The following is a 14,163-nucleotide window of genomic DNA, read 5'->3' on the forward strand; positions in this document are numbered from 1 at the left end:
GTCTGATATGAATGGACATGTATTGAGGGTGTGTCTGATATGAATGCACATGTATTGAGGGTGTGTCTGATATGAATGCACATGTATTGAGGGTGTGTCTGATATGAATGCACATGTATTGAGGGTGTGTCTGATATGAATGCACATGTATTGAGGGTGTGTCTGATATGCACATGTATTGAGGGTGTGTCTGATATGAATGCACATGTATTGAGGGTGTGTCTGATATGAATGCACATGTATTGAGGGTGTGTCTGATATGAATGCACATGTATTGAGGGTGTGTCTGATATGAATGCACATGTATTGAGGATGTGTCTGATATGAACTGTCCCCCAGAGAGGCCTCGGTACGCTGAGAGCTGGGACTTTGAGGTGTCCGGCTCCTCCTTCCTCCAGTTTGATCTGAGCATGGGTTGCAGCAAGGCCGCGTCTCCATCTCACGGCGTCCGACTCGAGTTCTCCACAGACTGCGGGCGCCGCTGGACCCTGGTCACACCGGAGTGTGTGCCGCCCGCCATCGGCTGCTCCGGGTACAGCCAGCGCTCGGTGTACAGCGCGCCTCAGTACCTGCAGTGGAGGAGGGTCACTGTCTACCTGCCCAGCGCTGCCATGTACGACTCTAGTCTATACACACACCTCAGTCCCATCACTACAGCTTTATACTGCCCTCTCTGTGGCAGCAACAGAGTCAAGCCTTATTTCTATAGCACTTCATACAGTAGAGATAGTTTCAGAGCAGATTCACAGCTGACAGTGAACATTCTGGGAAGGTTACAAACAAAGGTTCTTCCAGAAACCTTAAAGGGATAGTTCACCCAAAAATGAAAATTAGCCCATGATTTACTCAAGTTATCGTAGGTGTATTATATGACATTCTTCTTTCAGACGAATACAACTAGAGTTATATTAAAAAATGTCCTCAAGCTATCCATCATAAAAGTGCATCTGGCCATGATAAAAGAAGCTTGCCGGTTTGAATCGAGTTCATCTATCGATTTTTTAAATGTTACTTTTTTAGTAACATTTAACATTTACTTTTTTAGTAACATTTTTTTGCAGAACGTTCAGAGAACATTCAAAAGTAACGTTCCATGATGTTTAAAGAATGATAGGTACAATAGAATGTTTCCTTAATGTTCACATAACCAAGTTTTTTTTTAAAACATTTATAAAAGCTGGACATTCAGAAATAACATGTTTATAAACTTATTGAGAAGTTTATGAGCAAAAGGTTCTTGGAACATATTTTCCTATCTAGGTTTACAGTAATAATCAACTTCATCGTGTACCTGCTGTAAAGCAGCTCTACAGAGACAATAGATCATTATTCAGATCGAAGTTCAGATTCAAGTTTTGTTCTCATCTGATAGTGTCAGTGCCGTTAAATCAATATTACTGAATATACAACAGCGATGGTATCAATTGATAATACCATGGTACTTCAGTATTACCCTGATATTTCCCATGTGAATCTTCTCATCTGCCACGATGTGTCCTAAAACCTGTCCCCCGGTGTGTGTAGTTCTCCCAGAACGAGGTTCCGCTGGACCCAGCCGGTGTTTGCTCCCGGAGCCGATGGCTGGACGCTGGATAATGTTCTTCTGACTCCCGGCTGCCCGTGGATGTGCTCGGGACACGGCCTGTGCGACGGCGGACACTGCGTGTGAGTCTCCAGCCGGACAGCGCTGCACGATTGATCACAACATGAAATCGCAGTTAAACCGATTTGGCTTATCGTGATTATGAAATCGCACAGACTGTGATTATTAGTTATGCGCTTGTCATTGAGGATCGGCTCTGTGAGTTTGAGTCGCTTATAACGTCCATTTGAAAAAGCAACACGTGTCAAACATCTTTCCAGACATGAGAAGCATTTATGAACCTCTTATCCAACAAAAGACGACATTTAATAACACACTTTTACTCCAAACTCACTTCATAAGGACTTGAGATGATGTGCTTCTTACACAGAATAAGGCAGTCGTGTGTTTATTAGTCATGTTTAATCAAAGCGTTTCAATCTTCAATTCAGCTACAGATGATGCTCATAGGGATTCTCACACACACTCAGGTGTGTGTGTGTGTGTGTGTGAGACCCTCTGGTGTTCAGATGGAGCATTTACGACCGATCAGTCGTGATTTACTGACAAGCTGCACATTAAACAATCGCAGCCTTTACCAAATCGCGCGCGGCTTCATTGATCAGTCTTGCGGCGCTGACACGACTCCTGGTAATCTCAAGCGCTCTCCGCGATCCTGCGTGACTCTGGTTTCTCTCTCGCTCAGCTGTGATAAGGGCTTCGGTGGCGCTCACTGTGTGCCGCTGCTCGCTCTGCCGTCGGTTCTGAAGGAAGATTTCAACGAGAACCTGAAGCCTGACGTGTGGCCCGAGGTGTACGGCGCGGAGCGGGGAACGCTGAGCGGAGAGCCTCTCAAATCAGGAACCGCACTCATCTTCAAAGGCGTGAGTACAGTGAGAACAGGGAAATACTGGGGGTGTAACAATGTATCGCGTCACAATATATCACTATACAAAAATACAGTGTGTATATAGCGACAATAAGTATTGTGTATAGTTCACCCAAAATAAAAATGACTGTTTGAAAAAGTTTTCAGAGTTTTCGTGTCAGTACTACACTAAACTACTATATAATGTTGAATATAATGTATAATAATGCAGTGGGGGAATATTTATGGGTCCTGATAATGCCAAATGTCTGATGTTACCAGTATAAAGTGTCCTACATTATTTTAAATATATCTAGTCAGTGAAAGAGTGCAAGTATATTCATCTAAAATAATTCTGTTTTCAGAATCATGAATATTGTTATTCTGGAGTCTCTATTGTCCTGCTTTGGGTTTCCAGCACAAGTTCAAGACTCTTCATTTACACACACAATGTAATATCAAATTTAGCATTTTAATCAACAGGACATTTTTTTGTCCAACTTTTATCCTATGTCTGTGAGTCAATAATATTATATTTATATATCGCAATAATATAGTATCAGTATCGTGATATGTATCGACACGTGATGTGAGGGAATCGTTACACCGCTATGAAATACTGCTCTGCTTCATCCATTCAATATGCATTAAACCTTTAGGAGTTTTATGATCTGATGTAAATAAATCATGTTTTCTCCGGATGGCTGTCCTGTTCTCCCGCAGGAGGGACTGCGGATGCTGGTTTCCACAGATCTAGACTGCACACACACCATATACATCCAGTTCTCATTCAAGTTCATAACAAAGGGTGAGTCTGGCGTGAAGCGAGTTCAATCTCAAGGCTTTCTCCTTGTGTTCTGTGGGTTGTAAACACGTGTGTGTGTGTGTGTGTGTGTGTGTGTGTGCAGGCGTGCCCGAGCGCTCTCACTCCGTGTTGCTCCAGTATTCGGTGAATGGCGGGATCAGCTGGCTGCTTGTAGACGAGTTTTACTTCCCCACTTCCACAGACACGCTGTTCGTTCACATGTCTTTGCCTCCCAGTGCGCAGACCAACGCTACACGGTTCCGATTGTGGCAGCCGTACAACAGCGGTAAGAGACTCACACACACCATCACAAGTGCCGTATGGAGATGAGTTTGTTCATAATACTGTAGAGTAGTGTGCTAAGTTTACACTTTAAACAGGACCTGTTACGCACTTCTTACAAACTCTTGCTGTAGTTTTCAGGCTCTATAGAACAGGTTTTCCTGCTGTAATGTTGATTATTCTCCTCATATTCTCCATTGCTGCGGCTCCTCTCTTCCCAGTCTGTCAGTAACGCTCTGTTTACTTCCTGTCTCTATGAAGCCCCTTCTTCTGAGAAGCACACTGTGCTCTGATTGGCCGGCTGGAGCAGTGTGTGGTGATTGGTCGAGCGCTTCTAGCGTGTTTGGAAAATGTCCCATTAATAAAGTTAAAAATTGAGTCGAAGCTTAAAGCAAGAAAAAACATCTGCCAGTGGAGTCAGAAATATAAACTGAATTCAAAGGCAAAACAAGATTATTTTTCTGACCCCATTGACAGATATTTGTTCTTGTTTTAAGCACAAACTCACTTAATTTTGACACATTTTTCAGAAAATAATTCTTAATATTTTGATTTAAGAATGTTTAGATATTTGTGCTGGAAAACAAGACAGAAACACTGAGGAAGAGCATGTTTTTCAGTGTTGTTTGTTCTTGATGAACGTTCTCATTACGTTATGAGAACATTTTCTAAGAACAACATTTTCGGGAAACATTCTTACAATGTTATTTGTACTAGGAATATTTCACATAAACCTTCAATGTTATATTGTGAGTAGAAATAATGTCAGGAGAATTTTGTACTAACATGATCATTACCTTTTAAACAATTCTGTAATCACGACGAGAAAGCTGGACATTTCATGTTTTAGAGATTCACTTTTCCCACATTGTTTTCAAGCATAAATGTGTTCAGTGTTTTCCTCAATCCTCCAGGTAAGAAGGAGGAGGTGTGGGTGATTGACGACCTGATCATCGACGGCAACAGCGTCAGTAGTCTGCCGGTTATATTAGAGAGCTTTGAGTCGGGACCGCAGGAGGGGAACTGGCTGTTTTATCCTGGAGGAAACACTGGATTCTTCTGCCCGTACCAGAGAGGAGGCCTGTGAGTATCTCACTCCTGTAGATAAACCAGAGAGGACTCCACACACACAGACCTCGAGCGGATCAGGAGTCAAACACAACACACACTGACCTCGAGCAGATCAGGAGTCAGACCTCGAGCAGATCAGATGTCAAACACAACACACACTGACCTCGAGCAGATCAGGAGTCAAACACAACACACACTGACCTCGAGCAGATCAGGAGTCAAACACAACACACACTGACCTCGAGCAGATCAGGAGTCAGACCTCGAGCAGATCAGGAGTCAGACCTCGAGCGGATCAGGAGTCAGACCTCGAGCAGATCAGGAGTCAAACACAACACACACTGACCTCGAGCAGATCAGGAGTCAAACACAACACACACTGACCTCGAGCAGATCAGGAGTCAAACACAACACACACTGACCTCGAGCAGATCAGGAGTCAGACCTCGAGCAGATCAGGAGTCAGAGCTCGAGCAGATCAGGAGTCAGAGCTCGAGCAGATCAGGAGTCAGACCTCGAGCAGATCAGGAGTCAGACATCGAGCAGATCAGGAGTCAGACCTCGAGCAGATCAGAAGTCAAACACAACACACACTGACCTCGAGCAGATCAGAAGTCAAACACAACACACACTGACCTCGAGCAGATCAGGAGTCAGACCTCGAGCGGATCAGGAGTCAGACCTCGAGCAGGATCAGGAGTCAGAGCTCGAGCGGATCAGGAGTCAGACCTCGAGCGGATCAGGAGTCAGAGCTCGAGCAGATCAGGAGTCAGAGCTCGAGCGGATCAGGAGTCAGACCTCGAGCGGATCAGGAGTCAGACCTCGAGCGGATCAGGAGTCAGACCTCGAGCAGATCAGGAGTCAAACACAACACACACTGACCTCGAGCGGATCAGGAGTCAGACCTCGAGCAGATCAGGAGTCAGACCTCGAGCAGATCAGGAGTCAGACCTCGAGCAGATCAGGAGTCAGACCTCGAGTGGATCAGGAGTCAGACCTCGAGCGGATCAGGAGTCAGACCTCGAGCGGATCAGGAGTCAGACCTCGAGCAGATCAGGAGTCAGAGCTCGAGCAGATCAGGAGTCAGAGCTCGAGCAGATCAGGAGTCAGACCTCGAGCAGGATCAGGAGTCAGACCTCGAGCAGATCAGGAGTCAGACCTCGAGCAGATCAGGAGTCAGAGCTCGAGCAGATCAGGAGTCAGAGCTCGAGCAGATCAGGAGTCAGACCTCGAGCAGGATCAGGAGTCAGACCTCGAGCAGATCAGGAGTCAGACCTCGAGCAGATCAGGAGTCAGACCTCGAGCAGATCAGGAGTCAGACCTCGAGCAGATCAGGAGTCAGACCTCGAGCAGATCAGGAGTGAGACCTCGAGCAGATCAGGAGTCAGACCTCGAGCGGATCAGGAGTCAGACCTCGAGCGGATCAGGAGTCAGACCTCGAGCAGATCAGGAGTCAGACCTCGAGCAGATCAGGAGTCAGACCTCGAGCAGATCAGGAGTCAGACCTCGAGCGGATCAGGAGTCAGAGCTCGAGCGGATCAGGAGTCAGAGCTCGAGCGGATCAGGAGTCAGACCTCGAGCAGATCAGGAGTCAGACCTCGAGCAGATCAGGAGTCAGACCTCGAGCAGATCAGGAGTCAGACCTCGAGCAGATCAGGAGTCTAACGCAACAGGATTCTGCTAGTTAAACTGTTGATGGAGTCATGTGACCCTCTGTGTTTGCAGGGCAGAGGACTCGGCCATGGTGTTTATGTCCAGTGATCTGGGCGAACACTCAATCACCACCAGAGACATTGATGTCAACGAGAACACCATCGTCCAGTTCGAGGTAGAGCTCTGGGAGATCAACGCTGGCATGATAATTTGAATGAAATCTGAGAGATTTCTGTCCCTCCATTGAAAGTCTATTCACTCAAAACTCTGACGCTTCAAAACCTTCAAGAGATTGTGAAATAAATCTTGTCGGGATATTTCCAGTTCATGTGGCTATGAGGAAGCGATAAAACATTCTGTGTTAGACATTTTTCAAGGCTTGTACCTTGGAACTTATTTCATGGTTTGCGTTCTCGAGACACCAGGCACTGTTTTGTGCAAATGAGCGGCCGGATCGCGTTAAGGGTTTTATGTTAGAGCGGTGTCGTGTAAGCGCCCCCTAAGTTAATAACTAAAGATCTTTGCGACGGAAGAGAATCAATCAAACTAACTTTATCTGGACAATAACTTTATTCTAGAGCTGCTGTAAAGCCAAAACACTCTCTGTTGCTGTAATCTCCTGTTATCACTGAAAAGCTGCTTTGAAACAATCTATATTGTTAAAGCGCTGTATAAATGAAGGTGACGTGACTTGACCTACAGTAGACAACCGGAAACGAGGGATGGACAATAAACCAAGTTCAGCTGATCTAAGAGACCGGGCTGGGCGGAAAGAGTACAGTAGATCAGACAGATATGGGGGTGCAAGACCATTTAATGCTTAAACGTTAGAATGAATGTCTTAAAGTGAATACGTGATGCCACGGGTAGCCAGTGAAGGTCATGAAGCCGAGGAGTATCGTGAGCAGAACGCCTGCTGGAGGAGAGAACTCTTGCTGCTGAGTAGAGCTTGTTGCTACTTTAGATGTTAACTCTTGTTTTCTGACAAATGTATTCAAATGAATTCAGTTTCTGCCATTGGAGCCAGAAGAGTAATCGTTTTTCCCTTTGAATTCAGTTTATTTTTCTGATCCCATTGGCAGATATTTGTTTTTGCTTTAATCACAAGCTCATTTTAATTGTGAAGCTTTTCTTCTTCTTTTTGCTTCTCCAGTAAATGTATCTTGATTTAAGAAAGTTTAGATATTTGAGTCTTTTAAAGAGACACGTTTGAGGACGTTTGATGTGTTTTCTGCTCATTCGCTGATTTATGATCTCTTTATGAATGTTTTGAAGCGTCAGAGTTTGGGTGAATAGACTTTACATAGAGGGACAGAAATCTCTCAGATTTCATAAAAATGATTTTCCTTTGTGTTCTGAAAATAAAAGAAAGTGTCATGGGTTTGCATCGACATGAGGGCGAGTAAATGATGACAGAACACAATGTTTTGGTTGAACTAACCCTTTAACTGTAAAGTTAGAGGCCAACCATTGTTATCTTGATCTCGGTTACGTCGTGACGTTGGTTCCTGTTGTAGATCAATGTGGGCTGCACGACTGAGAGCTCCTCCCAGAACCCCGTGCGTCTGGAGTTCTCGAGGGACTTCGGGTCCACATGGCATCTGCTGGTTCCTCTGTGTGCCGGTGGCCCTCGGCTCAGCTCGCTCTGCTCCACACAACTCCACCCGGCCAGCGTCTACTATCCTGGAACTGCACAGGGGTGGAGGAGAGAAGTCATCCACTTCGGGAAGCTGAGACTCTGCGGGTGAGTGGGACAGGAGGGTAACACTGTTCCTTCATTCATGAATAACTACAGGAACAAATGAGTAACGCACTATTAACATTCTAGTAACTACTATTAACTAACAAGAAACTCTGATTAACAGATTAGTACGTAATAGCGCTCAGTTGAATGTGGTAGTTCACTATTAGCTAATCAGTAACTACTATTTTTAGACTTCTACACTGAAGACCACTAAGAACTACTATACATGTTCATAATTCATATAAATAATGCATAATGTATAATATAAGGTAATGGTAGCCCATTAGTAATGACTCAAGTGTTGCTACATCTCTCTAAAGGAACTACTGATTATTTGGATCAGAATCTAAAGTGCAGATCATGGGGTAATGACTAAAGTGTTCCATCGGAAGGAATTCATATTCAAAATCGTACAAAAATATCAATAGCTTACAATAACTTCAGTCAATATTAGGTAGTTATCATGTTTTTCACTTTAGAATACTTATCCAAATAAGTCTTTTTTTATTATAAATTATGCATTATTCAAGTTAATTATGAACCTGTATATAATAGTTCTCAGTGAGGTATGAAAGATAGTAGTCAGTGATTAGCTAATAGTGAACTACCACATTCAACTGAGCGCTATTACTTACACTCTAAAAAATGCTGGGTTGTTTCAACCCAATTTTGGGTAAAATATGGACAAACCCAGCCGTTGGGTTAAATTTTTACATTACATTTTTAACCCAACGTTTGGGTTTGTCCATATTTTACCCAAAATTGGGTTGAAACAACCCAGCATTTTTTAGAGTGTACTAAAGTTTCTTGTTAGTTAATAGTAGTCACTAGAATATTAATAGTGCGTTACTCATTTGTTCCTGTGTAGTTAACTATGAAGGAACAGTATTGTAAAGTGTTACTGGCAGTAGTTCTGAAACAAGTAGTAACATTTAAAAAAACGTTTCATGATCAATGTCTAAATACTGTTTTTGAGAAGCAGATAACGCTGGTGAGCGTCTGCTGTTGCGTGTTCAGTGTGTCACGTGTTGCTGTGCTCCTCAGGTCAGTGCGGTTCCGCTGGTTCCAAGGCTTCTTCCCCACCGGCGCGGCTCCGCCCACATGGGCCCTGGACAGCGTGTACATCGGCCCTCAGTGCCAGAACATGTGTCATGGCCACGGCGTGTGTGTCCGAGGCACTCACTGCATCTGTGATCCGGGATACTCCGGCTCCGACTGCTCCGTTCCAGATGTGCCAAATCCAGACTTCCTGAAGGAGGACTTTGAAGGTACAGAAGCAAACTGATGTTGCGCAGTATTTGAGTTGTTATATTAGTGTGGTTAGGTGAGTAACACAAGATGTGTTTGCATTTGAAACACGTTTGTAAGAATAGAGGCATAATCAGTGTTGGGGGAAGTTACTTTTAAAAGTAATGTGTTACAATAGTACGTTACTCCCTAATAAAGTAACTAATTGTGTTAATTAATTACTTTTTATTGATAGTAAGGCATTACTCTACACTTAGTACACTCGCTTGTTAGTTTTTTAATAGCAATTTTTTTAAAAAATGTAATGCCTTTTCACATCAAAAGTGAAATGAATAAGCCTAAAGCTGAAGGAAATGCAAAAATGAGAAAACAAACTAACATGACTTATTCTTATTAATGCGTTACTTTGCTTGTTACTTGAAAAAAGTATCTGATTATGTAACTCACGTTACTTGTAATGTAACAACATTGGTCATAATATTTCACACAAAACCAGCGAACAAGGGAACGTTCTTGCAAGATTCTCTCAAAGTTATGAACAAACTCACTTCCAGTAATGTTAATGGAACATTTGTTCAAAGTTATCTGGTCTTTAATAATGTTCTCAAAACGTTAGAACAAAACCATTACATATACATCGTTCATGAAATGTTTTGTTTTAAAGTCTCCCTGTAGTCAATCATTTTATCCCTTAAAACTCATCTTTGATCACCAAAATGAAATATTTAAACTTTTTTACCTTGAAAAAATGTTTCTTCATGCTTTAAAATACCTTGAATGTAGCCTCGAAAGCCTCATTTAGTATGCGCAAGTTCTATGAATATGCAAATTAGCCCCGCCTCCACTCACTCACTCACTCACTCAGAGATCCACTGGTTGACGATCACACGTTGATCTGATTGGTCAAGGTAGTGTGTGACGTCAGAAACACCAGCGATTTCAAGCCGTGTTTTTGAGACTGTCTTTGGTTCACTGCAGTTTTAAGCAGAAAATACTCAGCAATGCTGTCCACTTATGAACTTACATTTACATATAAACAACACCGCTGGATTTTGTTCACCACAGGGGACTTTAAGTTTCATTTGGACATTCATCTAATATGTTGCTACTTGTTTCAGAACATTCAAAAGTAATGTTTGCAGAAAGATGCAAAGGAATCTTCTTATGTTTCTCAAGATCAGATCTCGTCCAGGAGCTTGACTGTAGCAGATGTAACTGTTGATCGTCTCATAGGTGGAGTTTTGGAGTCTGAACATTTCAAGCTGATGAGTGGAGGAAAACCTTCCCGAAAGTGTGGCATCACCACCAGCGGGAACCACCTGTTCTTCAGCGAGGACGGCTTGCGGATGCTGGAGACGCTGGATCTGGACCTGTCTAATGCTAGGTATCACACAAACACACGGGATTCACCACGAAAAACATGTCTCACGGCATCATTAAAGGTGCAGGGCCCTATGTCGTATCATTCCTATTCTGCACCCGCGCACAGCGACTCTTCCCTCCACAGACACACGTCGGTAAATTAGGGAATGAACTTGCGCTCGGGGGGGCGGTTCAGTGTAAAGAGGAGTGTGTTCCGGTGCAAACGTTCCCTGGTGATATTCTGCAGTTTCAGAAAACAACTCCGCCACTGACCAGGAGAAACCCAGTCTAAAGACAGCGGCGCCGCGCGTTAGTCAGATGCTATTTTAAGGGCGCGTGCTTGGCCATTATGTAGCGTGTGAACAACACACACACTTTGATTCTCTAATATAAACAGACGCAGCAGTTTTCATTTTTGCAAATCATACATTATTACAAGGAAAAATATGAACACACGAGGGAAATCATTGTTGTGTCCGTGAAGATGTGGAAAATAGGCATAAATCTAGATTACACATTTACCCAAATTATTATACGCCTGTTTAACCGAAGCTAATGTGTGTGTGTTTCTCCATCATCCCCAATGTCACTTCTGTGTGTTTTACGGCCCTGACGAGAACGTCGGTCTCCTCGGCTGTGAACCGCTCCTGGCGTGCGCCGGCAAACCCGCCGTTATAATAGCAATCCGCCGTTATAATAGCAATCCGCCGTTATAATAGCAATCCGCCGTTATAATAGCGATCCGCCGTTATAATAGCGATCCGCCGTTATAATAGCAATCCGCCGTTATAATAGCAATCCGCCGTTATAATAGCAATCCACCGTTATAATAGCAATCCGCCGTTATAATAGCAATCCGCCGTTATAATAGCAATCCACCGTTATAATAGCGATCCGCCGTTATAATAGCAATCCACCGTTATAATAGCAATCCGCCGTTATAATAGCAATCCGCCGTTATAATAGCGATCCGCCGTTATAATAGCAATCCGCCGTTATAATAGCGATCCGCCGTTATAATAGCGATCCGCCGTTATAATAGCAATCCGCCGTTATAATAGCGATCCGCCGTTATAATAGCGATCCGCCGTTATAATAGCGATCCGCCGTTATAATAGCAATCCGCCGTTATAATAGCAATCCGCCGTTATAATAGCGATCCGCCGTTATAATAGCAATCCGCCGTTATAATAGCGATCCGCCGTTATAATAGCGATCCGCCGTTATAATAGCGATCCGCCGTTATAATAGCAATCCGCCGTTATAATAGCAATCCGCCGTTATAATAGCAATCCGCCGTTATAATAGCGATCCGCCGTTATAATAGCGATCCGCCGTTATAATAGCGATCCGCCGTTATAATAGCGATCCGCCGTTATAATAGCGATCCGCCGTTATAATAGCAATCCGCCGTTATAATAGCGATCCACCGTTATAATAGCGATCCGCCGTTATAATAGCGATCCGCCGTTATAATAGCGATCCGCCGTTATAATAGCAATCCGCCGTTATAATAGCAATCCGCCGTTATAATAGCAATCCGCCGTTATAATAGCAATCCGCCGTTATAATAGCAATCCACCGTTATAATAGCAATCCACCGTTATAATAGCGATCCGCCGTTATAATAGCAATCCGCCGTTATAATAGCAATCCGCCGTTATAATAGCAATCCGCCGTTATAATAGCAATCCGCCGTTATAATAGCGATCCGCCGTTATAATAGCAATCCGCCGTTATAATAGCAATCCGCCGTTATAATAGCAATCCGCCGTTATAATAGCAATCCGCCGTTATAATAGCAATCCACCGTTATAATAGCAATCCGCCGTTATAATAGCAATCCGCCGTTATAATAGCAATCCGCCGTTATAATAGCAATCCGCCGTTATAATAGCAATCCACCGTTATAATAGCGATCCGCCGTTATAATAGCAATCCGCCGTTATAATAGCGATCCGCCGTTATAATAGCAATCCGCCGTTATAATAGCAATCCGCCGTTATAATAGCGATCCGCCGTTATAATAGCAATCCGCCGTTATAATAGCAATCCGCCGTTATAATAGCAATCCGCCGTTATAATAGCAATCCGCCGTTATAATAGCAATCCACCGTTATAATAGCGATCCGCCGTTATAATAGCAATCCGCCGTTATAATAGCAATCCGCCGTTATAATAGCAATCCGCCGTTATAATAGCGATCCGCCGTTATAATAGCAATCCGCCGTTATAATAGCGATCCGCCGTTATAATAGCAATCCGCCGTTATAATAGCGATCCGCCGTTATAATAGCAATCCGCCGTTATAATAGCAATCCGCCGTTATAATAGCAATCCGCCGTTATAATAGCGTTGTGCCGTGGAACAAGCGCGCCGGCTCTTAAAGGGAATGTGAGAGGACGCTCTGATTGGTTTATTTCCCGTTACGCCCAAACCACACCTATGAGTAATGAAGCGACTTCAGACACACACATGTTAGATTTGCGTCGGCGCACGAGTCGTTTATCCCGCAGGTATAATAGCAACAGCGCCGGGATCCGCCCACAGAGTTACTTGCGTTCCGCGTTTGATACTTGCGTTTCAGAGCGTTACAATAGGGCCCGCAGTCTGTAAGAATGAAAACTAGTGGTCGAAATAGGCACTGCAGTCCAATATCTGAGATCGTTATTTCTTGACGCTCACACGGGTCGCCAGTTTGAGCACACGCAACAGGAACGAGCGTAATGGACAACGTGCAGTATCACACACCAAAACACAAACACACATTCCAGCCTAGAAACGCACATATTATAGTATTTGTATGCTTTAGTAGAGTGAAAAAGTCACATACTTTAATGTGTGAATGTGCCACAGGTTCATCCAGTTCTTCCTGAGGCTGGGCTGTGGGAAGGCGTCCCCGGACCCGCGCTCGCAGCCGGTGCTCCTGCAGTTCTCCACGGATGGAGGGCTCACCTGGACTCTGCTTCAGGAGTTCCTCTACAGCAACAGCAGTAACCAGGCTCACCTGGTGGCCCTTGAGATCCCTCTGAGGGCCCGGACCCCCGAGACGCGCCTGCGCTGGTGGCAGCCCTCCGAGAACGGGCACTTCCACAGTCCCTGGGTTATTGATAAAGTAAAGAGCCAAGACAGAACTGCAACACTCTCAATTATATATTGCAAAGGCATTCAGAACATTTTTCTCATTTTACTCCATTATACACTACAGGTCAAAAGTCTGAAATTATTACGATTTTGATCATTTATTTGATAAAAAATGCATGAAAAACTGTGACATATTATTCTAATGTAAATCATCAGTTTTCTATGTGAATATACAGTAAAGTGTAATTTATTCCTGTGATCAAAGCTGAATGTTCAGCATCATTACTCCAGTCTTCGGTGTCACATGATCCTCCAGAAATCAGTGTAATATGATGATCTGATGCTCAAGACACATTTATGATTATTATCAGTGTTGAAAACAGTTCACATTCTGTGGAAACTGTGATACATTTTAATTTTCAGGAGTCTTTGATGAATAGAAAGTAAAAAAAAAAACAGCATTT

The 14,163-nt window shown here is 43.7% G+C and overlaps 1 protein-coding gene across 4 annotated transcripts in view; it reads left to right on the top strand.

Moving 5' to 3' along the window:
- The window catches only part of reln (reelin), a 174,577-nt gene that overhangs the window by 116,395 nt on the left and 44,019 nt on the right, over positions 1–14,163 (top strand). For all 4 annotated transcript variants that reach the window (XM_079621465.1, XM_079621464.1, XM_079621466.1 and 1 more), the window contains 11 exons: positions 340–613; positions 1,525–1,665; positions 2,289–2,466; positions 3,174–3,258; positions 3,359–3,541; positions 4,452–4,620; positions 6,334–6,436; positions 7,779–8,005; positions 9,050–9,273; positions 10,487–10,637; positions 13,472–13,730. In XM_079621465.1, coding sequence (XP_079477591.1) covers positions 340–613; positions 1,525–1,665; positions 2,289–2,466; positions 3,174–3,258; positions 3,359–3,541; positions 4,452–4,620; positions 6,334–6,436; positions 7,779–8,005; positions 9,050–9,273; positions 10,487–10,637; positions 13,472–13,730 — 1,994 coding nt within the window. The remainder of the gene's footprint in view (positions 1–339; positions 614–1,524; positions 1,666–2,288; positions 2,467–3,173; positions 3,259–3,358; positions 3,542–4,451; positions 4,621–6,333; positions 6,437–7,778; positions 8,006–9,049; positions 9,274–10,486; positions 10,638–13,471; positions 13,731–14,163) is intronic.

The sequence above is a fragment of the Phoxinus phoxinus genome (genome assembly GCF_949152265.1).
Source record: "Phoxinus phoxinus genome assembly, chromosome: 8".
Classification (NCBI taxonomy): domain Eukaryota; kingdom Metazoa; phylum Chordata; class Actinopteri; order Cypriniformes; family Leuciscidae; genus Phoxinus; species Phoxinus phoxinus.